The following is a 26218-nucleotide window of genomic DNA, read 5'->3' on the forward strand; positions in this document are numbered from 1 at the left end:
TTTTACCTGTATCAAGACAAACGAGATCGAGATTAAGAAAGCAAGCAAAAACAAAAGTGAATAAAGGGGAGAATTTGATACAGAAATTTTAAACATATAGGTAATTGATAGTGATATTCGGAGAGGACTCACGTGACGCTGGATACTTTCGCAGCTTTACGCCATGTAGTCGCTCCACGTGGTTCTTGAAAGGCCCAAACTGGTTAGGAAGTCACCCAAATGCTCGTGAGTCGATTGTTGGCTTGTTGGTCAGTCTGGTTGTGAAAAGCGGCTTATGAAGTAGGTCGACAGCAACTGCAGGAGAAACTGTCTGCGAAGGCCAAGTCAAAAACATAAGATAGCGCCTAACAGGCTATTCATTAATGTTATCTACTCGATCTCGTAGCTAAAGCAAGACGACCAGACCTACGCATCTCCTCATCCCACGTAACTTCGTCGTACTCATTGAGGATGAGCTCCTCGGCTTCTTTCAATGACCGAGTTCCCCAGAGGTCCTCAAGGGTGCCCCAAGTTGGCTTCCAACAGATCTTGAACTGAATGCGTCCGCCGACACCTTCTCGGACCGCTCCTAAGCGTGAATACTCAAAAACCTGTGTTCTGCTAACCGCGGCGCGCTTCTTCTGAATAAGATGTTCGCCAGAGACAGTAGTTCTCGTTGTATTATTCTTTCGCTTCTGATTACTCCGTCGGATTCTCCCAGTGGTCTCTTCATCGTCCGCCACACGTATTGTAGCACCTTCCAAGTCGGCCTCTGGGCTAACAGTTCGCGATGTCATATCTCCTGAATCCAAGTCGGAGCCTCCGAGACCACTTTCAAGGACGGACTGAAGACGTTCTCGAGAGTTTTGCGGGTCACTGCCGGGGACAGAATCGTAGTGCCTTGCATTGACAGGTGAGGAACTGGCTGGGGGTGCGAAAGACTCCTTTGCGGATACAAAGGATCGTAGCAATGAACAGCGGCGAGTGGGGGACGGCCAGGAATAATTCTTCTCTAAAGTAATTCGATCCATCCTCACCATCGTGAAGTTAGCGTTCGCCTGAAGACGATGAACGCGAAAAACAATGGGGGGAGTCCGGTAGGGACGTTCAAGCTCCCTTTATGGACGGAAGGGTAAGAGTGCTCTGTTGACAAGAGTAGAAGGAAGGCCGGTTAAGCAAAGGTAGGCCGGGAATGATAAGTTATAGGTAAGATTGAACAAAGGTTTGAGTTCTTGCTAAGCTTCAAGGGCGGGCACGGTCCCTTTTATGCTCATCACCCATCTCTGGTCACGGGTCTGGTCTCTTTCAAAACGGCCAGGCTGACTACTCCCTTCCATCAACCCAGAACTCTTCATCCGCGTGAGGATCAGGTGATGAGACTTCCCAATCCGAGTCACCACTAGTATGTGCGTAAGGTTGTGATAAGGCCGTTTTCGCCCGTTTATATGGGAGGGGAGCCGATGGTACAGCGTTACCTGCCTTTCTCTTGCGATCCACTTGTCGTCTTCTCGCAAGCTCTTTTCTGTGTTGCGCCTCGGCAGGGTTTATGTCTATTGGAGCGATTTCAGCATCTGAACATGAGGTCTTGTAGACCTCTATGGCTCCGAGAACTCTGTCACCTCCGTGAACGTCTGCTACGTGGGTGATCCAGCCTCCCATTCCCTCGACTTCGACCTTCCTGCCCTCTTGTAGACATGCTGGACATGAGATTGGCTCGTCAAATAGCTCATGATGAGTGTTCAGGTGGCGAGAGAACCCTCTCTGTTTGTATTCTTGGTCGCATAAGAGGCAGAGAACATCCGGTAGAGACTCTAGGTTTGGGGTGTGAACCGCGCCATGGACTCTTCGAACATGACTACTCCAGGCACAGGGATTCGCCTCAATCACCACATCTCCAAGGTTCATCCGCTTGCACTCGGGGCACAAGAACCGGGCCTTAAAGATATGCATGTGTAGATGGCGAACATGTCTTGTGAGCGCTGACGTGTTAAAGAAGGTTCCACAGCCAAAGAGACATCGCGCGGGTTCCTTCGATTCCTTCCTGAAATGATGAACATCTCCAATCTCGTTCAGTACGCTTGCTCCGCTTATAAAAGCGACAAGACGATCTGCTAGAGCGGAAGTGATATTCGTTTGGAATAAAAGACTAGCCAGCTTAGCGGCATAGGCACTGCTATTTCCGAACCTCTTTCTTTTTAAATTTTGCACCTCTTGTTTAAGATGTGCCGTTGATTTGTTCATTGCACGTAGCTTATCTGCTTCCTCAAAGTACTTGCGGCGTTTTTCCTGAATTTCTAGTCTCTCTAGGCAGTCAAGAGTATATCTGATTCGCGATGAGACTTTCTTTGCTTCTTGACTAGATGACCCTTCTTTGGCTGTGATGTATTTCAGCTCCTTGCGAAGCTCTGTTATATCTTTTCTTGATTCAAATTGATCAATTTCCTTTTTAGTTAGACGTGTAGGCGCGTTTGGGTCTCGATTATGCAGGCTATTAGAGATAGCTTCCCAAAGCGCTGTGTCATGCCTTGCTTTATCGCCGAATGCGATATTCGCCAGGTTCGCACGCAGTCTAACTGGTTGGTAGCTTCGCTCAAATACCTCGGTGGAATGAGATACTATAAAGTTTCGAAGTGCCGGTTGAAGACATCCTAGGGATAAACGGTTAGAGGCAAGAAGGTACTCCAATTCAGAGGCAGCTTACCATCCAATCTACCCACCGCGCCAACACGAACTGAGTAGGGACGGAGGCTAGATCGAGATCCCAATACCATTCGCACCTCGTTCCAAAGATTAATAAATTTATGGTAATTCATTGGCATAATATACTTATCATCACTCATAAACTCCTCTTTCCAGCGCAACTCTACAAAGTTAACGCCCTCCTCGAGTGTTTCAGGGTGAAGCACCTCATCACAGGACGTAAACCCAGCCTCAAAGGCATTATCTCTTATTGCTCTAATTGTGAACATGGTAGTTAAGCATAGAACTAACGTTGGAACCACGGAGAGTGCGTAGCTCAAGCTATATGAGCCGCTTATTAGCTTATTTATCAATTATGAGTGATGGAATAAATTACTGGGATCATTTACCTTGAACGTTGTTCTCGCTCGATTCTAAGCCGTCGAAGCTTGTTATGATCAACGGTAGACCAGCATATAGTCCGCGTAACAGATGGGTTAACAGGATCTCTAACCCACGCGAGCTTTACATGATTATACTTCTTCAGTTCTAACGCTCCTGGCCGCCAACCTCCTAGACCCATTTCAACAACATACATAGTGAAAGAGAGTCTATCGTCAGGTGAACACCTAACATCATTTGCTCTATTCCACAAAGTGGAAAGAATAGTTAAAATATCGTCTGTAGTCGCGCCATCTTTTTGAAAAGTCTGCCCCAAGTTTAATCCAACTTCTGTGCCGAACTCAGGAATCCACTATAGTTAATTAGGGATTAGAGAAGTCTGTTGATAAGGAGAGGGGCCAAGGACTCACACGAGCTATCTCATAAGTAGGACCGCAAGTCGATGAAGTCCTCCTAGAAGAATACTTCAATGACCAGATTCCGGCATTCTCGCGATCTTGAAGCCTTTTTGGTTTCATAATCCGATCGTCTGCATGATTGACCAGCAAACACCATACATCTTCTATTGTTGACGCGCAATTAATCGTGTGTACTTCCTCATATTCCTCAGGGCCAAGGCAGGGACGCAACGTCACAGACTGCTCCCAGTATTGTCTGAGAAATCCTTGGAAGATGGCTTGAACTTCTGGTTTGCCTAAGCAAAGGTCAAACCATATATCGACCGGGTCGACTTCAGCGCAAGCGGCAAATCTACATGGAATAAAATCAGTAATAGCTCACTGCCTAGGAATAAAGATAAGAGGGGGATGCCTCACTCTTCCCAGTTCTGCCAGATCCTCTCGCGACGCTGCCTCGTTTTTGGGTCAAGGCGGCAAACCTCACTCAGCGGCTTCTCCTGATACTTTTGCACCGCCGCCTTAGCGGCATCTTTGTTAAATTGACGCACACTTGGGCGGGCAAAGCGAAGCGAAGATTTCGTATCTCGGGGCATGATGATAAAGTGAGCGAAGGCAGCTTCAGTGGCAGTACAGGTGAATGAGAAAAGGGGGCAGAGGACTGAATGTCATGGACGGCAAACCAACCAAGGACAAATGAAAGGGGGAGAAGGGGCATTTTATCTAGTCAGCCCATCACTTGAATTCAATAAGGCCAACGGGGCCCTGCAGTACACGTAGGCATTCTCAGGTGGGATAATCACGAGCTGACCAACACGGCACATTGACGCCAGGCGGACTGAACATGGACCTGCGACAAGACCAATGGAGAAAAAGACTTGTCGATAAAACCAGGGGGAGAGGAAGGGGTGGCGGCGTCGGGCGCCTCCCCCGAGCCTGGCGAGGATGTCATGCGAAGGCCAGGGTCGAAAACAGGCAACATGAGGGTGTGTATTACTACGCGGCGTGCGGTCTCGTCCATTGCCCGGCGCTTCGGTATCGGAGTGGAAAGCCCGGGGACAGAGAAGCAAAACGGTGGCAGGATGGGGAAACGGAGAGGACGGGAAAAGCGGGTCCGGACGGGCGTTTCGGGTAAAGGTCGGGCGAGTTCACATTTCGGACGCGGTATCCCGTCCGATCTTGTACGATAACCTAGTGAGCGCTGGATTAGTAGTTGGGTCGGTGACGACCAGCGAATACCCAGTGTTGTATGTATTTTTTGCTGTATTTCGTGCTAGATGCATGCCTATAATTGTCTCTCTCTTATCCTTTTGCAGCAGACACATAACTAAAGAGCCGAGTGGTCCACATGAAGACGATCTACCCGAAGGCCTACCTGTCCCGGTGCCGAAGGATTCACAGACACTGCCTCCATGCACAACCGTTCACAAACCGTAAATATATATACCAGGGCCATTCGCAGTTTGAAGCTTTTGCTTTGTATAATGCGTGTAGAAGATCAAGTCTTCTTCCCATCCAAGCGAAGCTTCATTTTACCCGTGAACGGCATCCACACAGTTCTCAGAAGCCTATTCGACTAGAATTCATCACAGACGCCCCAGGACGAAAAGAGAAGCTTGTTTTCTAAACCTTAGGACGCTCCTCGCCCGATCGACAGCATCCGAGGCCTATTCTCTCGCCGCCGCCGTTCAATCGTTCGAACCGGAGAACGCCATATCCAGTGATTCCACTCAGCATATATGCTGACTGGGATTGCATCCCAGTAAAGGCCAAGCCGATCCAAGGTTGAAACTAATTGAAATTGAAAATCCCTCAGACATCTAACTGTTGTGATCAGGAGGTTGTGCCATTGGCTCTGCCACTTACAGCCATGGCTGAGCTTCGATTATTGCTTTTCCTGTGGCAGCCTTCGGCACTTGTTCGACAACACGGTATTTACGCAGCAATGTCGTAACTCTCCCCAATATGCTGCATGGGGGCCAATGCGGACGCCATAACAATGGCTGGACGGCTTGTGCTCAAAAATGGGCTAGTGCGCGGGCCGGCCTGTTCAATAGTCTGCTTGAACAGCTGGTGATGTACAGAGCGCCTCACAAACTAAAGTAAATGATGACGCCGTGGCAGTTTCGCAATTGGGTAGTCCGAGCTTTAGTAAAGATACAACATTAGTTTACATGCAGTTTCAAAGACAATTGAGATTTGAGTCACTGCCAGGGAAAAGCGTTACGGAATGGGCATACCTTAAGCTACCTGCTCTGAAGGGCAGCAACAGACTAAACATGTTGGTCCTTGGAGAATGAGGTGGCGCCAATCCCCGCATCATGGTTAGCGTTTCCCAGTTGGCTGGCTGCTTGGGTGCTGACTGGGTTCTGAATAAACGGTCACTCCGTGGCAGAAGGGATGTCTGATGTGTTGCCCTAGATCAAGCTCTTGAAGCTTTCTGCGGCTGGCTTCCCTCCATTCCGAGAGCGGCGGCGAGAAATGGGGGCGGGTGCCAGATTCGATGCTGGGTGGCACATTTTCGTCGACCTCTTCAAAACGTTGGCTTCAAAATCGCGCTCAGCCCTAGTTAGTTGGTGCTAAAGCCTTGTGCAATACGACGCTGGTACCGACATACGGCCTGTTGTCTAGGATCATGACTTGAAGACTTCGACACGAGGTGGCGAGCTCGACAATGGAACATGTCAGGATGGCTCCGACTCCATAGACTCCTGCCATGCCAGGTCTCCTGGTCTTAATAAGCGCTGGCAGATCCTAAAAACTCTAAGCACCTATAATATTAGGTAAGTACCAGGTAAGTTAGTCCTCGCGGCCTTCGCGGCAGGCAGGTCACAAGGGCCGTAGCGGTACTCAGAGTTTAAATGGTTTCCAACGACTCGGACCAACCGCTGCACCTCTTGCTGCTCCAGATTTGTAGCCTCGAAGTAACATCGGGGACTTGGGGGAGAAAATTCAGGATGCCATTGCAGCTCTCAGAGTAATTGAGGTGGGGCTGGGCATGACAGCTGCAAGGATTGCGGAGCATGGCAGCCCTGGAAGACAGTGCCGCGCGCACTGTTTGCACACCAACCCAGGGAAGAGTACATAAGCATGTCACTGCTCGTCCGCAAAATGGCATGTGGGAGACTTGATCAAGACTAAAACCTGTCGTGACAAAGTCTCGATTCTGTTCCTGAATGGCGCCGCACTCCGATGGCAGAAAAGGCCCTTCCACGGTACTTCGGGCTTGTTTTTTTTGTTGGCTGGCTGCCGGGCTTGCTTGGCGATGTTGCTGAATGTGCAGAATTACAGTTTATCGAGAATGATGCCAATGCCGAGGCTTGATGAGACGGGGTTAGTACTCTCCCTGGAACTTGACATGACAACCTTCCGGGTCGTGGCTTATAAGCTTTCTTTGTGTTATTTCAGTGGCGGACGGCAGACGACGAATGAGCTCGGATCAGGCCATGAGCTGAAAGTCATGGATTCCATCAGACAACTGCCTGGCAGGAGTATCGGTTCTGACGGACAGGTGGTACTCCGTACTAGTGCCTGATGCCGACAAGAACCGTGAACAGAGAGCTGGACAGACAGAGACGTTCGGCTCCAGGGGCAGCACGGCAAGGGAGCCGCATGGTGAGACATGGGGCGTGAGGAGGCACCGTTGGTTGGACGTTGGAAATGTATCACGGCCCGGATGACTGTCGCGAGCTAAAGAGCAAAGCCAACCCATGATACCGTGGACTTGAGGACGAGTCTGACGCCTTTCGATATGGCCGTCCATATCGACCAATGGCCACAGGCTGCTCGTATGTACTCGGTTTAGCCCAACACAGTACGGCATGTCTGCCACGCACCAATCCTCGGTCATGCCATGCAAACCATGGCGCCGACAATCGTGGGCGACTCATCATTCGATGAGGCGTTTGGCGTGAGCGGGCTGAGCATTCAAGCACTGTCCCCCAGGATGAAAAGGCGAGAAATCCTGCTCAGACAGTCAGACAGTCCAGTCAGACAGCCAGTCAAACAAATCAGCTATGCCATCTTTGGACTAGCGTTAAACTACCAGGGAAGATCCACCAACGGCTGACATCCAGCCAACCAGCATCAGTCATGTCCCTCCCACCTCCCCTCGGAGAGTACTGTACTCGTCTGGAGAGGCAAGAGCAACAAGGGCAACAAGGCAGCGCCAGCACAACACCAGTGGACGCCACCAGACAGCTGTCGGTGCTGTCCGGCGCCGTCGGCGCGCGAGCAGAAGCCTTGATGTTGGCTGGCCCAACATCCAACACTGCGGTGAAGCACGACAGGACAAGCACTTGCAGGGCAGGTATTCGAGATCCTCCTCCAGGCTGCCCGTAGGTACCAAGGTACCTTGAGGTACTGGGTTCAATTACCCGGGCGCCCAGGGTGCTGGGGCGCTGGGTGCTGGACAGGCGACCCAATCAGCGGTCATTCTCGGCTCGCCGCTCGTGCTGGATTGGCGCCTTCCCGGCATGGGTGAACTCACATCGCTTTTGGCACGCGCCCCTCTGTGCTGCCTTCTCTCTCGTGCTCCGGCTGCCAGTACCTGTCCGCAGGCCACGCAGGCCACGCAGCGACATCTGGGCGACGGGCAAAACTGCTTGGGCACTCGCAGTCACGCGGTGGCAGTCCTCGCTCGCCCACCCGCCCCCAGCCCAGCCATGCAGCCAGGTCCATCTGGCCAAGTCCAGCCAAGTCTGGCCCAGTCATCATTCTTCTCCTCTCTCTCGCTCCTCGTCGTTCCCCCAGATTTTACTACTCTGCTCCCACCCTCCCACAGTACTAGTTCGTACCGTCTCCTGCCCTGGCTCTCCTTCACTACTCTCCTTCGCTTGCAACTCAAATTTCCTCTCACGACCCAAGAATCCCAAGTCTTCGCCCTTGACCTCGTTCTCGATATCCGACACCTGCTCGACGGCTTGCGACGACTTCTTATTCCCGTTGTACCAGCATCGCTGTCAAGTCCATTTATCCCCCGTTCACCAACGAAATCATCCCGTTCCACCAGACGAATCCGCCCAAACAATATCCAGCCTTTGCCCCGACCCAGGCCGAGCAATCAACACGCCACCGAGATATACGGGCTGGTTTTGCCCACAGCAGTAGTTATCGCGACGTAATACCCCCCGTGTCTCCATCATTCTATTCGTTCTCAAGTCCGCAAGTCCGACAGCGCGAGCCTTAATCCTGGATTGACGTCCTCACAACCGCAACCATGGCCATTGCCATGGGCTGGCAGAAGCCCGACAATGTCGCTGGCTCGTCAGCGCCGGCCATCATGGTCGGGCTTTTTGTCGCTTCTGGTGGATTGCTCTTTGGTTATGATACTGGGTAAGTAGGCGTCAACCAAAGTTCTTTCCTCCTGCCTTGGCCCTTAAAAGCCGTTTAGTACAGACTGGGACCGCGACCTAGGATGCGTTGAAGTCGCTTTTGTGGTGCAAGTACAGTTTAAACTTAAACCATGTGCTTGTTAGTCTAGGGGCGCGCTGGGAGCGGTCAAGGAACAATACGTCCCAACTGGATCGCCGCGCGCAATCTCTTGGAATGCTGCTGCGTTTTTGTGGAAAGCAATATGTTGTGCTAATATCTTTTTCTCACTTGTTAGAGCCATAAATGGCATCTTAGCCATGGATGCTTTCAAGACGCAGTTTGGTGCCAATTGCCATTCGACAACAACAAGCGACTCTTCGTTATCGATTTGTCCCAAAGATGCGTCTCTCATCGTTGCCATCCTTAGCGCCGGCACAGCTATCGGAGCACTCCTTGCCGCCCCGGCGGGAGACTCACTAGGTCGACGAATCAGCCTCCTCATCTCGGTAGGCATTTTTTGTATCGGTGCCATCTGTCAAGTCTGCGCCAGCGAGACTGCCCTTTTGCTTGTCGGCAGGTGTGTCATATCCAAGTCTTGCGTCTTTCTCTTTAATGAACGCACTGCTTGTACGAATCAATCTTGCTAACTGCGATGCAGGGCATTGGCTGGCGTTGGTGTTGGCGCCGTCTCAGTTTTGGTCCCATTATATCAGTCAGAAATGGCCCCGAAATGGATTCGTGGAACATTAGTGTGTGCATACCAACTTTCAATCACCGTTGGTCTACTGTCCGCCTCCGTTATCAATATCATAACATCGAAGCTCGACGACTCCTCTGCATACCGAATTCCCCTGGGTCTGCAAATTATCCCTGCCCTCATTCTCACCGCTGGTCTGCTTGTGCTCCCTGAAACCCCGCGTTTCCTCGTCAAGCAAGGCAAAAATGAGGCTGCCGGCCTTTCCTTGAGTCGGCTTCGACGGTTGGACATTACACATCCCGCACTGATCGAAGAGCTGCAGGAAATCATCGCAAACCACCAGTACGAACTGAGTCTTGGTCCTTCAACCTACAGGGACGCCTTCTTTGGGACTCCTCACCTTGGTCGCCGGACATTCACGGGCTGTGGTCTGCAGATGCTTCAGCAATTAACCGGCATCAACTTCATCATGTATTACAGTACGACATTCTTTAACGGCGCTGGGGTCAACAGTCCGTACACGAAATCTACAATTATCAATGTCATCAACGTTGTATCCACCATCCCTGGTTTGCTCATTATTGAATCTTGGGGCCGGCGGAGCCTGCTCATGACTGGCGCTTTGGGAATGGCGACATGCCAACTGTTCATGGCGTCATTTACTACAGCTGCCGGCGAGGGTTTTAAGAATATCAAGGAAACGATCCTTGTTGTTTTCTGCTGCTTCAATATTTTCTTTTTTGCCGCTTCTTGGGGTCCAGTTGTCTGGGTCGTCACATCAGAGATCTACCCCTTGAAAGTACGAGCTAAATCTATGTCGCTCTCTACCGCTTCCAACTGGATTTTGAATTTTGGAATCGCCTATGCCACCCCATTTATGGTTGAATCAGGTCCCGGATCGGCTAGTTTTGGGCCGAAAATATTTTTTATTTGGGGTGCATTCTGTATCGTCGCTTTCATCTTTGTTTGGTGCATGGTCTACGAAACCAGCAAGATCAGCCTGGAGCAGATAGACGAAATGTACGAACGCGTCAATCACGCATGGAACAGCAAAACCTTTCAGCCGAGCTGGAGTTTTCAGCAGATTCTCGACCAGGGCTGGTCGCCAAGTGGCATCCCAGAACACGAGTTGCAAACTACAGCATCACAAAGCAGCGCGGATACGACGCTTGGCGACTCAGGGTCGTCAACCATTACTATACACCATAGCGAGGAAGGCCAACAAGCAAGGCAATCCAATGAAAATAAGGCGATACCGATGGCGACGGTTGATTTCAGTTATTAAGCGATATACCCGCGCCAGGCGAGCGCAGCACATGTAGAAAACACCTACATATTGGGATTTTTTAAACGGAGCTGGGAACTGGGATTCTGATGTGGTACTACGAAATCCACTTGTTATCAGCGATGGAGTTTTGACTGTCAAATGGAGTTTTGGTATGGAAATGACGGAATGCATATATCTTTTAGCCAGCAATTTTGGAAAGGAAGTTCCAAAGAATCAAAGTGGGTTTTTTTTTGTCGCCCTGATCATTTGGGCTTTTTGTCCTAATGTCGCCGGGTCATATTTTCGGTTCTTGGATATGGGACCGCTTGGGGAAATTAAGAAAAGAAACAACTTACGTTATGATTCAAGCCTAATATCAGAGGGGCACGTGGCGGCGTCGTCATTACCAACTTATTATAGAGATACTGCCAAAGCTGTGAAGAAAATCCCAGTGCGAATGTATATCATGATGTGCAGTTAGTTGTAGGCAGGCCACAGGCAAGCAAATTGTCGTTGGACGCTCTTCAAAATATGATTGAATGTGCAGCGTACTCCGTACAGCGGCATTGTTTCGAGTAACGAGCACTCTCTGCGAAACATCGAGAGTAGCAAGGACGCGCCCGTTTCAGTAGACACCCTGAAGATTCTGCTGTACAAATCTCCTCATCTGAAAAGTTCACAAAATTACAGACATAGGTCGGAAGTTTGAACATCGCACATGTATGTATGTCACTCGGTTTTTCGGACGGACCCAATGCCACTACCCTATACTGTCAACCAGGACAGGGTTTATAAAATAAATTAACCTCGTGCCCGTCAACAACCAGCGAATCAATTGGTCCGGCGGGGTAACACCCCTCCCCTCTCCGGGTAGTCTAGTTGGTTTATGGCGTCTGACTGTAAGATTTATAGTTTATCAGAATGTCGCGTGTTCGAATCACGCCCTGGAGACTCTTTTTTTTTGTACTAGACAACGTCGTACGATTTTTCACGTCTGTTGGGCCGACCGCTTGTGTTTTGATCCGTCCGTGCGTGATGGTTTTTTTTTGGTGCCGAGGTAGGCTGTCGCTGGCTTTTACTTTTGTGCTCGGGTTTTAGGATGTTACTTGTTTTATTGGCCCTTGATGCCAACCATGTCCGCGGGGCACGGTGAGTCGGTGCCACGTAGCCGTGCCAGTCAGTCCGGTTCTCTGCTACTATCGGCATACTGCTTGCTGGCCACACGGTCTCCTCTCAAGCTGCGAGTTGTGCATGAAGCGCTGGTATATATGGCCGTCGTGGGAGGCTGATGGAACTTGGTGGTGTTTTGGGTCCGGGGGCGAAGAGCACGTTTGACTGCCAGCCATTCATTCATTATATTCATTAGTCATAAATTCCCATAATGCCTTGTTTCTGCTACATCAATAGTCTTTCTGCTACTTTCTCTTGCTCTCAGGTGTTCTGTCTTTCTGTGGCTTACGAAAGGCCAATAGTCATCGCCTCTAAACAACCCGGGACACTGCGTTGCCGTTGGATTCAATTGTATCCAGCTGTCATGTCTGTCTTGCACCGTTGCCCCATTTTCATTCTCCTGGATATGTGGTTGGATAATGAAAAAAAAAGCGAGAGCATTTGTGTCCAACACCGTCACCGCATCTTCTTGCAAGAATTCCTAACCGCTTCATGCAGAACAAACGTGCTTCCAGAGCTGAATTGTAAAAAAAAAAACCGAGAAACAGGTCAATATGAAAGACATTGTCAAGGTGACTTGCAAATTTCTGTCATCAAATGCGACGCTGATGTGCTTCAAGCCCGAGGGGGTCGCCCCAGGGGGTCCTGTGGAAAGGCGACTACGGATGCTCCCGCATCCTCTTCAATTGTTGTCCAATAATACTGAGTTCGGCATCCATGGTGTTGTAGCCGGAATAATCAGGAACAAAGCTCGCTGCTCGTTGCCGCATTTCCTCCTTCTCTTCTTCCGTCATCTGCTCCCTGTGCTTTGACCGCCCAGCTCGAGAGCTCTTGTCACTGTGATCCTTACTCTTGCGCGACCGCCCATTCTGTTTCGCAGATGATGATTTCTGGGCAGACCGAGAAGATGGTGCCCGCCTACTAGACTTGCCTTCCGACGCGCTGCTGCTGCTACCGGTTCGTTCGGATGACGAAGCCGATTCCCCCGTTTGCCAGTTGGCAAGTTCGCTTTGCTGGGCAGCCCATTCTTCAAGTCCAGCACTGTGCAAGATGGAGAGAAATGACGACTCCATCTGGCATCTGACAGGTGCATCATCCATCCCAACAAAGGGCCTGTGGTCGCGAGGATCCTGGGAAGACGCCATGTTGGAGGATATTAATGTGTTCGGCCGTGGTTTCTAGTTGACAAACAATCCACTTGAACGGCTCAAGACACAGTACCAGATGAACACTGGTGTATCGCGGTTGTTGAGGCCCAATACTCCTAGTCCGTCCGTATACGCCAATATTCTAGGTTGAGTCACACAAGGCAAGGCAGCTAGCTTGCCAATGGCCGCCGATTCACTCTAGGGCAGTTCGTAGTTGTCAAGGACGCTGAACATGCGGGATTATCCCAACCTCAAACGCTGTGAGAGCTTGCGAAAACAGTACCGAGTATATGGCTAATCTCCAACGTCCCTCACCGCAGCAAATAATTCAGTCGTCCCAAGACCAATGGGTATAACAAAACGGGGGGTTGCCGGTGGAGGAAGTGCTCAAGGTTGGCGGAGAGGCAAACTTCTTGACTGCTTGCAAAGAGATGACCAAGTTTTCAATGGCAATGACGGAAAGAAGACAGAAATGACGCTCCTCAGAGGAGGGGATACGGATGATATAAAGATTGCGTTGCGCCCACAGGCCCGGATGAAATGTCTAGTACGCCGTACGGTAGCATCGAATTGGGCCGCTTCGGGCGTGCCACAAAGAGTCAACATGTTCTTCACTTCACCGTGTCTCCAGTGGCACGGGGAGGTGCTTCCGGGGATCCTGGGGAGCACAGTCGGCAAACCGGTGCGGGAATGGGCTAACGCCGTCTGTGGATGGTACTGTGGAGGCATCGTTGTTTAACCCTTTGGGATCCCCATGTGGTTCCCCAATGTGGTTGAATAGCATTGGCGGAGGTGCAAGTCGGCGATATGGAGCGGATCGGACATAGCCTTACGGGCGAGGCACAATCGTAGAGACACAACCAAAACAACTCGTCGGGACCCGGGAGTCTGGTAAGTTGGGCGAGCCAACAACAAAAGATGCCCTCTCGAGGTAGTGAGATGCCCGAATAGGTAGAACTGCATGCCGAGATGGAACGGGGTGCCAGACTAGTCCTCGACTCATGGTGGAGCAGGCGAGAGATGATGAAGCTTTTGCAACCAGGCCCGAGCCGCATTCACTTCGCGCCGAATCAGAAACGCAGCTGGCCGGAGGGATAATCACGGGCGACAGGGGATGCGGACTCGAAACCGCATATGCATCGACGACAGAGGCTTCTGCACCTGGACTTTCGCACTGCATCTTTGCTTGAATGGTGGATCTGCGGCGGGGACAGTTCGAGACGGGACTGACAGCAAAGTTCAAACCGCCGCCCCTCTCGATGCTTTTGCCAAAGGCGCCTCTGGCCAATGATGTGCCAATTATGCCCGAGCAAGACTCCTGCATGCGCGTCAAATGCTCAAGCGTATCGTATCAAATCAAACTTGATGTTTCACGCATTCTGTTTGATGAACTGCAAAACGGCAAATGAAACTTGCGGAGAAGAGGCTGCCTGCCGGCATTGTCCCCATTGTTAATTTGTGCGCTCAGGGTGACGGCAGTGTCCCGTCTGCCGCCCGCCTCGCGAAGTCAATCGATGGAGGATGCAACTTCAGGTGAACTTGAGGTGATATTGCAGAATAGAGAACCGCAAGAAGCCGTCCCGAGGTAAAAACTTCCAACGTCAATGGCGGAGAGGCGTGATGGGCCGTGATATTTACTGTGCTTCACCACAAGCACTAAATAGGGCACGAGACCTCCAGCCTGGGAGCCAAACCAGGCAAATACGTCAGCAAAAGCCACGATTCCGGGGCCGACTCTTCAGGACACTGCGCCCTGATGAGCGTCGCAGGACCCTTGCGGCCGAAAACGAGCGAGCAACGGCCGAGAGGTGTCTCGCAATCGCCGCCAGCGGACGACTAGCCATGCAAGCTGTGGCCTTTGCGGCATTAGCTGCCCCACCTTCTCACTGATCCAACCTGCCAGTCATCGCTGCACCAGAGATTCCGCTTGAACCCTCCGAGGGAGCACTGAATTGCTCGAGAGCTGATTCTTGTTGGGTTTGACGACAATGACGCATGGTGAGTTGCCCTTGAAGGGTTGCGCGCACCACCAGGTATGCCACGAATCTTACGTGGTAATAACAACGGCCGCTCATGTCCTCTACGTATCATCAGCGCCGAAATTCCTCGCTGGAGGGCGGCAGGAGGACAGCAGGACTACGACGCCGCAAGCATGATTGGCCACTGGCCAGACACTGCATGTTGATATTAGATTGTTGCAAGATGGTAGGTAGGCTTTACGAGACATGCATGCATTTGAACGTCGTCTACCTTTCTCCTCCGTAGGGAATGGCGATTTGTTTCAACGTGGTGAAACTTCTATTTTGCGTTGGAGACTTTGGTCTGGAGTGCGGCGTGGTTGGAGATGGTGGAGATGATGGGATGTGATACGCCATGGATGAAGGGACTGTCGCCGTCTCTTGACGGGCCGTCCGTCGTCGTTTTATCGTCATCGGATTTGTGGTTTCGCGACATATTGCGGTGTGGCTTGATGTGCCTCAACGCTTGTGATGAATGGTCAAAGATCGGCAGTTCGAGTCAGAGTGTGATGGAGTAGAAGACGACGAAAAAGCAAGAGGGGACGGACATATGCAATTTGGAATACGGACATGGAAGAGCATGCACAAACATTGGAGCGGAGGAAGAGGCGAGGCTGCTTTGAGAGAGCCTCCTCAGTTCACGGTTGGGCCAATCAAGTGGCTGCCACTAGATCAGTCGGCGGCAAGAGCTCGAAATGCCAGGTCGATGTTACGGTGTGCCGGCCGACCGCTCCTTCCAAATCTGTCCGTCCTGCGTGCGTGGCATCGCCTTCTCGCCTTTATGGCCTCCATCATCGCCATCGTCATCACCACCACCACCACCACCACCACCACAACCACAACCACAACCACAACCAGCTGCGTGTGATTACATGTTACTTGGACAGCCTCTGGCGTCGTGTCGAATGCAATCCAACGCCCGTGCGGATATCTGCACACGTCCGCCTCGGGGCTACGTCGCCAATGTCTCGCGGCTCCTGCAGGACATATGTAGGCGGCATTCACTCCATTACATGGCCTCATAATTGCAGATTAATGGACCGTTGACAAGTCACTCATGTCCATGCCAGCTAGACCAGAGCCGAGACTTGCAACTCTCCTGTGTGCTTATATCTTGGCATTGCTTTCACTCTCAGCCGAAAACTTTAAGTCACCGTTGCTTTGCAGCCACCTGCATGGACGAAAAGGGGCTGAATGTGACGAAAGATCTGACCATGGCACTCGAGTTGATGTCGATACCAGCCAGTCTCTTCGGAGAGCCAGGAAGAGAGGCGCATGTCACACGACCCGTCTTCATAGGCCCCGGCTATTGACCTATTGACAAACTTCGAACCGCCCCGCCCGCGTGCTGCTTGCCAAATTGGTTTTGATTATCAAGGTGTAGGGAACAAATGCTAGAAACTTTTGTTGCGCATGATACCTCGACAAGGACTCCAGTGAGGGCGTAACGTCCGAGGCCGTGGTGCGTGTAAGACACCCATCTGCCCAGAGAGCTGCGACTGCTCTAAAGTATCTGGTGTCGTCTAAATCTCAAGATATTCTTGTTTTCATTCCGACACTCGGCTTTCACGTCAGACGTGTTGGGATCTCTGAATCTCATTCTGTGGAGTTTCATACAGAACAGTTGTCCCCGTTTAAACTTGGTGCAGTGGCAGTTGCCTCGGTTGCAAACATGGATGAACAGCGGTGCAAACATGACGCCTCAGCGCCAGTCCCAATACCGCTCTCTTAACATGCGAGAACGAAGGCGATAACGCCGATATATAGGTTTCGGACCCAGCCATTCCTTGCTATTTGCTGCCCCATGCCAAGGGAGTCGGTGACTCCGACCATGTATCGCGGAGATGCGAACGGCTAAAGAGGGTACTCTGTAGACAAGGTCGACTTGCAGCCAGGCTATCCAATTCTTGACTGGCCCAGCTGACCGGCCCAGGGGCCGCTTTCTACTGCAGGGATGTCGACATGCTGCTTAATCCATCAGCCTCTCAAGCTGTCTCCAACATGACCTGATTCCGGTTCGGATTATTTACGAAACCGAGTCACTGCAAAGACGACATGGCCTTGGAATTTGACACCTGACCCGCTAGAATATAACTTGACATGTAATTAGTGCGGTATGTTATGCTCCGGAACGGGTCAGTCGGACCATGTGTGCAAGGCATTCGTAGATGGTAGCCTTAGGCAGATAGCCGACTAGATTTGGCCCCTTTATATAGAGCCTCCTAGCTATAATAGCTGCCAATAATAACAAGCATCTCTCATTTCTTTGAATCTTTGTTAGGGTGGCTATTGAGTCGCACCACCAGGCCATGGAACAAAGGGATGCAGCAATGGTGACCTGTCACACGGCAAAGGTCAGAACAAAGGCATCAGCCGGAACAAGGGTATCAACCACAAAGGTTACACAACAACAAAGGAAGCCATCACGAGAGTCCGGGGTTAGACCTTGGTGAGGGCTGCCTTGGCCTCTAAGGCCCACCAATTTCTTGTATTTATAGAGATGTGTTATGTCGCACGGTCAAGACCTGGACAAAGGTATCAGACTACAAAGGTTACACAACAACAAAGAACGGTATCAGGAGAGCCCAGGGTCAGGTCATAAGCGAGGACTGCCTCGGACACTAGCCCTCGCCGTCTTTTTGTATTTATAGAGACCTCTGACCCTTTATGGCTTCTTAGAAAACCAAGGACCTTGAATACCTCAAAGTCGATTATTGAATTGATATTTGAACACGCGTTTCAGGACTAGTCACCCTGCCCTTGTCACATGGCCCTTTGACAAGTATCCCCGATATTGAGCTTACAAGTACATATGTATGCACGTCCTCCGGGACATGGTAAAGCTAGCAGATGGTGCTTATTTTCGGCAGCTAGCCTTTTGGTATGTTTGAATCACCCACCCTGCTAGCTTTTAACGCATCGAGGCGCGTGCATCCATGATGTATTGCGTGGTGTATTACGGTTCTCTGGTTTAGGTGCGGTCAGACAGCGGACAAATGGTGTTGTTTTACTCGGTCTTTGCCACAGAAAGAACGCGCTCTACTTCAACAGCATTTATACACCCTTATAATTTCGTTGAAAATGTGGCTTCATATAGCGCTTGTATGAATATTTGGATAGGTAAAGTGACAAATATGCACATCTTGGCTTTTTCTCCATGGCCGCTGACAATCTTATTTCCAGTCAGAATGCTACGGCTTGGCCAAGAGAATATATTGAAAGCAATTATATATAAAGGCCTCAGCTTTATGTATACATAATCACTTTCTTGGCTGTATTTAATCTCTTAATCCGTCTCTCAGTCTAGTTGCGATAGTTTACACATGGAGAGATGAGTACACATAAAAGGAACATCTGGCTACACCATTTAACATTGTCTGAAAGTTGTTGAGAACTTTCTAACTACTGATTTGCTTCATGTTTGTTGAAAACTTGCCAGCACTCTTATCCAACCGTTTTTGAGACCGTGCTCATCATGATTTCCATCAACCCTGCGTCGGCATGCCAGCGTCCATCACCGCTGTAGTCACCAGATGACATTTATTCCGGATATTTCCTTCCGTTCAATGGCCCCATGTCAGCCCAATCATCACCTCTGCGGTAACGACCAACGATCCGGGTTGGGTTTTCGAGCATCTTTCATTTGAATTGTATGTCAGAAGGTTATATCTCGTTGGGTTGGGGTGGGGATGAGGGAGGATGAGGATGACTCGCGATCTGGCGATGGCCCTCTATGTCTGTGAGAAAATGGCCAGAGGCCAAAACCCCGGTGCCATTCGCAGCAGACGTCCCATCATCCTTTGCAGCGAGTCTCGAAGCACGTTGAACCGCGTTTGCAACTAATCTGTGGATGTACGTACCCAAACAGGGCCTTTGATTACGACTCCCTCGCAACCAGCCAATGGCGAACATTCAAGGTCGTCACCGGGCGGGAGATCTGTCCACACTGGCTCCCCATAATCGTCGAGTGTCCGCAGAATAGGGTCGCAATAATGGACCCTGTAACTGGTAATCTTCTCAGTTGTAATGCAAATTTCCAGGTTATAGACGCACATGGTGATGAATGCTGCAGAGGGGTCTTCACGTGGATGTCTTGATCTTGGCTGTTGTTCTTGTTGTTAATATTGTTGTTATTGTTGTCGTCGTCGTCGTCGTCGTCGTCGTCGTCGTTGTTGTTGTTGTTGTTATTTTTTCTTGGTTGAAAATAGACAAGATGTGCTGTATTTATACATTCTTCTCGTCCCGTACTTGCTTTTCTCCCTTTTTGTGCTCTGCCCTTTCATAGTGTGTGAAAGGAAATCTGCAATGAAGCAGGTATTCATTGCTTCTTGGTGATTTTTAAGTGTCGTTTCCTTGTTCAGGGTACATCTGGCTGCTATGTTTAACTACATGGGTAGCTACGTGGCGCAGTCTTTTTTACAATCCGTGTGCACCAGGCTGGTCTTTGTGAAGCATGGATGTACTTTAAAACTTCACTGCACTAAGACATTCTGCCATGGCCACGGGGTTAAATGTGCCGAGTGTTGTGCAAGGAATAAGTGAACAATATGTGTGGGCGAGTGTCATTGATTCTGAAACCATGTCCAAGATTCTCGCGCTTACACTCAATGTTCAGCTGGCATTCTTTTTTTAAACGCGTGGGTATGATGCTCAATGTACTTCAAGTTGGGGCTAAAAGCTCTGACAACCACCAAAAAGTGTCGGACGGCGCCCTCTCGCACACGCCAGGCCGCACCGGAATAAACCAACTATGGCCGAAGGGTATCAAATTCGCTGTATTCTGTGATTCCGTGCAGACCTGATGCTGATCATTTTCGTTGGACGAACGTGAATCTGCGGCAAGGAATGGAACCTGGATGAAGCTGTTCATAATCCAAGAGTAGGTCGGCCAGGCACCCCATCTGTTGGAAGGATTCTACTCTGCGGTATTCTAAAAAGATATTCACGAGGTCCAGGTGCGTAAATTAAAGTCAAATTCATCCGGACCTCGACCTCGCCGCCAGACACGTTCACCGCTGACTAAGCGATGGGAAGCCACATGCAGTCTCAACTTTTGAGGTCTCAGGGGCTAAACGGTTCAACGCGGGTTCAACTCCACAAGCCCTGTGAATCCCACAATACGACCATGTGCCGCCAGGGACGAGTCTGGTTGACATCAATTGATCTCCGGCGTCCTTGAGTGGCTGTAGATCCCGAGGCCCCACGTTTGCGCTCGCGGCGAGGCGTCGAATGCCACGTCCTCCATCCACCATCCTCATCCCTCTCTGCATGTTTGCCATCTATTCTTGCTGACAAGACACGTCGCACGTCGTCTCAGCCTGAACGTCATCGTTACCGCTCCCTTTGACCAGTCACTCGTTTCACTCACCTGACCCCTCAACGCTGCACGTCGACGGCGCCCCTTTGAACCATTAATTTGAACTCTTGCGCGGACACTGTTTGTCGAAAATGAGCTGACCCTGCCGCCGTCCCTTTCATCCTTGAGCCACGCCTACAGAACAAAAGGCGCAGACGTCTGTCCACCATGGGCGTCTTCTCTTTCTTCCGCAAGGTCTATGACATCGACACCCTCGACACTCGGTTCATGAGCTCGTCGTCCGTTCCCTACCAGACTGTTATCGAGGCGCGCAGCGATCCCGATGCCGTGAAGGAGGCCGCCGATAAAGCGCGAGCTCGTGCACCTCCACCGAAATGGCAAACGCCAGAGTTTTACCTGTATTATTTTGTGTTTTTGTGGGCGGTGCCGTACATGTTTTGGGTTGCGTATAGCGTTTCACGGCGTATGTGACTTGTTTGTTGCTCTTTTTGTCCTTCTTTGAGTCGACACCAGCCGCTAACCGGGTGCTGGAATAGCCTCCGATCCGCGATATCACAAGTACGAGCGATTTCTTTCCGATGGCTGGATTCCCGGCCGCAAAGTCGACATTTCCGATGCGCAGTATCACACGTTTCGAGGCAACTTGCCCTACCTGGCTGCGCTGCTGATATTCCATCCTCTGCTCCGAAAGGTCTGGGAATCAGTATACACCGGCGCCAACGGCAATAGGGGCCCCAAAGGCTCCTCGCGGCTGGAGCAGCGCGCCTTGTTCGACTTTACATTTGCGATTTTGTTCTTGGTCATCTTGCATGGCATCTCGGCATTCAAGGTCCTCACTATTCTGTACATAAACTTTCAGATTGGGCGGAAACTCCCGCGCAAATATGTGCCCATTGCCACCTGGGTGTTTAACATCTCAACTCTGTTTGCGAATGAGCTCTGTGAGGGCTACCACCTACGAAACGTAGCGAGTCACATCTCGCCACCGGTCAAATCTGCTTCTACTGGGCAACTGACGGATTCGCCCTTGATGCAGACGGGTGCGTGGTTGGATGGGTTTGGAGGCATCATGCCACGGTGGGAGGTTTTGTTCAACATTACGATTCTGCGATTGATTAGCTACAATATGGATTATTATTGGAGCATCGATAAGAAGGCTTCCAGTTCCTTGGAGGTAAGTGCGCCTCAACCCCGTTTTGTCGGCCATTCCTCCTCCGCAATGCCGCTAATGCACACAAGAAGAAACAATTGGACCCGGCCAACCTGTCTGAGCGAGATCGAATCACGATATCCGCCGAGCCGGCCGACTACTCGTTCCGCAATTACATCGCATACGCCATATACGCACCCCTCTATCTGGCGGGACCCATTCTCACCTTCAACGATTACATCTCCCAGCTCAAATTCAAGGCAGCCAGCATCGAGAAACCACGTACTATCCGCTATGGTGTTCGGTTCCTGCTGGTTCTGCTTGCCATGGAGCTCGTCCTGCACTTTGACTACGTCGGCGCAATTAGCCTGGCCAACCCCGTTTGGGGGGAATATTCCGCCGCTCAACTCAGCTTGCTCTCATTCTTCAACCTCCACATAATCTGGTTGAAGCTCCTTTTGCCGTGGCGACTGTTCCGCCTGTGGGCGTTGGTAGATGGCATCGACCCGCCAGAGAACATGGTTCGGTGCGTGAGCAACAACTATAGCACGCAACTGTTTTGGCGCGCATGGCACCGATCGTACAACCGATGGCTTATTCGATACTTGTACGTTCCTCTTGGGGGCGCATCCTTCCGCAACTGGGCCGCTGCGGCTCAGTCGACAGTTACGTACTTGTGTGTGTTCACCTTTGTGGCACTGTGGCATGACATTCAGCTCCGCCTCCTCATCTGGGGCTGGCTGATTGTCCTGTTCATGGTGCCCGAGTGGACGGCGGCATTTTTGTTTCCCAAGAGGAAGTGGGAGAGCCGTCCTACCGAGTATCGCATGCTGTGTTGTGTTGGTGCGGTTGCGAACGTGCTCATGATGATGGCGGCCAATCTGGTTGGTTTCGCGGTAGGCTTGGATGGGTTGCAGAGCATTGTTGCGGGCATATTGCATGAATGGTCAGGTGAGTTGCCTCGTGTTCTTTCGTGACATTTTGTTTGGAATCAAATTGCTTACTGACAATATACTAGGCGTCATCTTTCTGACTGTGGCGTGTGCCTGTTTATTTGTGGGTATCCAGGTCATGTTTGAGATTCGCGAATCAGAGAAGCGCAAGGGAGCAACGTTGAAGTGCTGAGATGGGAACTATATGACTGTACCATACAAGAATACAAGTATTTATAATGACACTGTCAACAAGTGTGCAAACGGCGCCTAAGAAATTCCCGACCCGTATGCTCGTCGATATATATACCGGCGACCTCTCAAGCAGGCATTCATTATTTTCTACATCACCACACACGACGCGGACCTCGCAATTGTATCTATAGTGTATAAAATCTGGTACAACTCGGGCCACTACTCGCCCTCTTTGACTGGACTCATTTCCACATCCACCCTCCTCTCGACAACAAACCTGCCCATCCTACCCATCTTAGCCTCCGTCACCCACTTCCTCAGCCAAACGACAGCCCACACGACGACAAAAATAACGACGATGCCCACGGCTATGCCAAACACATACGCAGCCACGTAGCCCCTCCCGCCGACCTTGTCGTGGTCCAAAAAGCTATACGTGTACCAGCCCTGGGTGGCGAGGGTGATGAAGGCAACCCCTAGATAGCCCAGCAATATGGCAATCAGCCACACCAGATGCACCCACGGCATGGCCTCGGTCCTCGCGGCAAGCACCTCGAACAGCGCAAACAGCGAGTTGAGCGCGTGCTGCGAGACATTGTGCCACCCGTCAAAGGGCAGCTCGAACCAGGGCGCCTTGTACAGCACGGCCCAGTAGACGGCCGTCACGAGAAACGGCAGCGTGACAATGGACGTGTAGAAGAGCGAGTGGAGGGCCTGCAGGGGCCGCGGGAACGAGGCGAGCAGCGGCCGCCCGCCGCGCACCATGTACGTGAGCGTGTGGACGGACGCGGCGGCAAAGTAGAAGCCCAGGCCCCAGTAGGTGATGACGGTGAAGTAGGAGAAGGAGCGGCGCACGGTGAGGCAGCCGCCCAGCGAGGCGTGGGCGCACGTGTAGCCCATGATGAAGAAGAGCGTCGTGAAGATGTAGACGCTCTGCACGTGTGGGTTAGTCTTGCGCGAGAGGGCGCGGAGGGGAGGAGCGTACAATCAGGGCCCGGCAGGCGAGGAGCATCCAGGGCGGGAGCAGCCATGATGTTGCGAAGCGGTTCGTGGGGTCGAAGGGCTGGGTGGCGAACGAGAAGACGTTTTTGAGGGCCATGGCTCGCCGGCCTGGCGCTGCAGCGGTGCCGCGCGACGTGGTGATGGTGCGCAACGCGACGCGAGGTCGGTTGTTTGTGGTTTGGTCGTTTGAAGCAATTCCCAGAATGTAGATGCACAGACTGACGGCTGTTGGGGGATTTTTTTTTTCTGGGAGCCCAATGTGAGGATATGGGGTCGTGACGTGGACCGGCACTTGTCATGGCGTCTTGGCGTGGACGTGAGGCTGAGCCGAGACACGGGTGGATCGTTGGGAATTTTCGTGGTTGTCTGCCGGGCATTCAGGGTCTTTGCTATACGTGGCGTCGTGATATTATTCCAAGGATTGGTGCTAGTGGTGAGCGAGGATGAAAACAGCACCATGCTGCGCTCGGAACTGAAGCCACAGAACGCCTCGCATGCTGCGCAAATGAGCGGGTTCCCTCTGCTGGTTGAGTATTCCCATGCCTGGACTCGGACGCTGGAGTTGCTCGTTGTACTAGTGTTGGCTGCCAAGGGACGCGAGACTCGGGCCCAAGTCGACGTGATTTCATTGTTTTCAATGTTGTTGGCCGCCACGATCGATGCTGATGTAGATGTTCTGGATTTGCAGCAGAGCTCCGAGTACCGGGTAGCCATTCGGGTATTTGCCCGCGCGCCCAATTTCCCCCTTTTTAGAAACGGATCCTTCAGCACATGTTCAAAGGTACCGAAATTACCATCTCTTTAGCGAAATACGCTTGCCGTCCGCAAAAACGGTCGACTTTACGCGGGACAAAATGCAGTCGCATTCAAAACCCATTTCCTCCACGGTCAGCGACGCGTGGCAGCCGTTTTCAACGTCGGTCCGCAAAAGGCGTGAGCTCAGACAAGTTGCCCGTTTGTCTGCGTCCTTCCTTGTCATGCTCCGCTAGGCGCTGGATTATTCATTTCATGAGCCTCGCCTTTCTTTGACGAGCAGGAATCGCCGTTGCTGCGACTATGAATAAGGATGTGTACGTCTCGCCCCTCCCGTCCGGCCTGCTCTGTTCCCAACTGATGATGCGTTTGCGAAGCTATATCTGCCTGATCCTGGCGACCTTTTCGGCTGCTGCCATTGGTACATGCCATCACGGACACTGCCCATGAGAAATCTCACTGATGAGTTACTTGTAGGAACAAGCTTCGTCATCACAAGAAAGGTTTTATTTGCATCCCATGACCCAGGCAGAGTCCATCCCATGAACCTCGGCTGACCTTGGCAATCCTCAGGGCTTGATGGATGCGCGCAAAAACCAGGGATTCAATGGCGACGGCTTTGAGTACCTGAGAAACCCGCTGTGGTGGCTGGGCATCTGCTCCTGTTCGTATCCCACCCGCAGAACCCTAGGTTTGACCTAATCTCACCGCGTGTGTATTTGTATAGTGGTCCTCGGCGAGATCTGCAACTTTGCCGCATATGCCTTTGCGCCTGCTATTCTTGTAACGCCGCTGGGAGCCCTGAGTGTCATCTTTGGCGCTGTCATGGGCTCGTTTCTGCTGAATGAACAGCTTGGACCGGTTGGTCGATCCGGCATTGCCATCTGCCTTCTTGGCGCCGTGCTGGTCATCATTCACGCCCCCCCTGAACAGCCGGTTGAGACTATAGATCAGATCCTCGACTATGCTTTGCAGCCTGGTATGTTGCGGCTCAAACTGGCTTACTTGTTATCGTTGACTAATGCGGCCCCTTTCCCCCCCTAGGCTTCTTGCTATATGCCTTGGCCGTACTTGGAACCGTCGTCTTTTTAATATACAAGGTTGCGCCGGTGTACGGCAAGAAGCACGCCTTAGTCTACCTCTCCGTATGCTCGCTCGTGGGCTCAATCTCCATCATGGGCATCAAGGCGCTGGGCATGGCTTTGAAGCTCACCTTTTCCGGCAACAACCAGTTCACCCACCCGTCTACGTACGCCTTCCTGCTCCTCTCGGCGGGGTGCATTGTCGTCCAGATGAACTACTTCAACAAGGCGCTGGCATCCTTCCCGGCCAACATGTATGTACCGCCCATCGCCCTCTTCTCTGCCAAGACACTGACGCGAGAAAATACAACTTTGCTTCAGAGTCAACCCTCTGTACTATGTGACGTTTACGACGGCCACGCTATCAGCTTCCCTTATCCTCTACGGTGGTTTGAGCATCAAAAATGTCGTTACAAACCTGTCGCTACTGCTTGGCTTGCTGGTCACTTTTGTAGGCGTCATTATACTTAACTTGTCTCAGAGAGATGCCGGCATTCGCAACTCGGTGACGCGCGGGAGCTTCGAGAGGATCCCGTTTCAGAGTCTTTCCAACGCAAGTAGCGCTTCGCTGGCCAACAACTACTACTATTCGCGGTACGATGACGAATCGCGCTTGTAAACCGGCACTGCTTGCCTGTCTTTGCTTATCGCACGGCCTGGTAGATGACTAGAACTGCATATACTACAGATCATTTTTGAGAGTAAAATACAGCCCTACT

General features: G+C 51.4%; 7 protein-coding genes and 2 non-coding genes across 9 annotated transcripts; 5 read left to right on the plus strand and 4 right to left on the minus strand.

Moving 5' to 3' along the window:
- Positions 1–344: 344 nt before the first annotated feature.
- G6M90_00g027880 (uncharacterized protein) lies at positions 345–1019 on the minus strand (the record flags this gene model as incomplete). The annotated part of the gene is made up of 2 exons (XM_014685886.2): positions 345–352; positions 410–1019. 2 exons carry the CDS (start codon positions 1017–1019, stop codon positions 345–347), a joined length of 618 nt encoding a protein of 205 aa, XP_014541372.2.
- Positions 1020–1302: 283 nt separating this feature from the next.
- On the minus strand, positions 1303–4051 carry G6M90_00g027890 (uncharacterized protein; the record flags this gene model as incomplete). The annotated part of the gene is made up of 5 exons (XM_014685885.1): positions 1303–2627; positions 2681–3000; positions 3069–3412; positions 3471–3810; positions 3876–4051. 5 exons carry the CDS (start codon positions 4049–4051, stop codon positions 1303–1305), a joined length of 2505 nt encoding a protein of 834 aa, XP_014541371.1.
- Positions 4052–4594: 543 nt separating this feature from the next.
- G6M90_rRNA00000015 lies at positions 4595–4709 on the plus strand. Its single transcript, XR_010715686.1, has one exon. It is a non-coding gene; the product is annotated as a 5S ribosomal RNA (ribosomal RNA).
- A 3964-nt stretch (positions 4710–8673) lies between these two features.
- Positions 8674–10750, plus strand: G6M90_00g027900 (uncharacterized protein; the record flags this gene model as incomplete). The annotated part of the gene is made up of 3 exons (XM_066130002.1): positions 8674–8789; positions 9064–9345; positions 9427–10750. The coding sequence occupies 3 exons, from the start codon at positions 8674–8676 to the stop codon at positions 10748–10750; spliced, it is 1722 nt and encodes a 573-aa protein (XP_065986110.1).
- An 846-nt stretch (positions 10751–11596) lies between these two features.
- Positions 11597–11683, plus strand: G6M90_tRNA00000020. Its single transcript has one exon. It is a non-coding gene; the product is annotated as a tRNA-Tyr (tRNA).
- Positions 11684–12561: 878 nt separating this feature from the next.
- Positions 12562–13047, minus strand: G6M90_00g027910 (uncharacterized protein; the record flags this gene model as incomplete). Its single annotated transcript, XM_014685883.1, has 1 exon — positions 12562–13047. One exon carries the CDS (start codon positions 13045–13047, stop codon positions 12562–12564), a length of 486 nt encoding a protein of 161 aa, XP_014541369.1.
- A 7545-nt stretch (positions 13048–20592) lies between these two features.
- Positions 20593–22660, plus strand: GUP1 (Glycerol uptake protein 1; the record flags this gene model as incomplete). The annotated part of the gene is made up of 4 exons (XM_014685882.1): positions 20593–20848; positions 20922–21559; positions 21625–22486; positions 22554–22660. 4 exons carry the CDS (start codon positions 20593–20595, stop codon positions 22658–22660), a joined length of 1863 nt encoding a protein of 620 aa, XP_014541368.1.
- Positions 22661–22881: 221 nt separating this feature from the next.
- On the minus strand, positions 22882–23761 carry G6M90_00g027930 (uncharacterized protein; the record flags this gene model as incomplete). The annotated part of the gene is made up of 2 exons (XM_014685881.1): positions 22882–23595; positions 23648–23761. 2 exons carry the CDS (start codon positions 23759–23761, stop codon positions 22882–22884), a joined length of 828 nt encoding a protein of 275 aa, XP_014541367.1.
- Positions 23762–24720: 959 nt separating this feature from the next.
- On the plus strand, positions 24721–26118 carry G6M90_00g027940 (uncharacterized protein; the record flags this gene model as incomplete). The annotated part of the gene is made up of 7 exons (XM_014685880.2): positions 24721–24734; positions 24795–24838; positions 24895–24920; positions 24991–25081; positions 25145–25396; positions 25462–25753; positions 25821–26118. The coding sequence occupies 7 exons, from the start codon at positions 24721–24723 to the stop codon at positions 26116–26118; spliced, it is 1017 nt and encodes a 338-aa protein (XP_014541366.2).
- Between the last annotated feature and the right edge of the window lie 100 nt (positions 26119–26218).

The sequence above is a fragment of the Metarhizium brunneum genome, chromosome 1, assembly GCF_013426205.1.
Source record: "Metarhizium brunneum chromosome 1, complete sequence".
NCBI lineage: Eukaryota > Fungi > Ascomycota > Sordariomycetes > Hypocreales > Clavicipitaceae > Metarhizium > Metarhizium brunneum.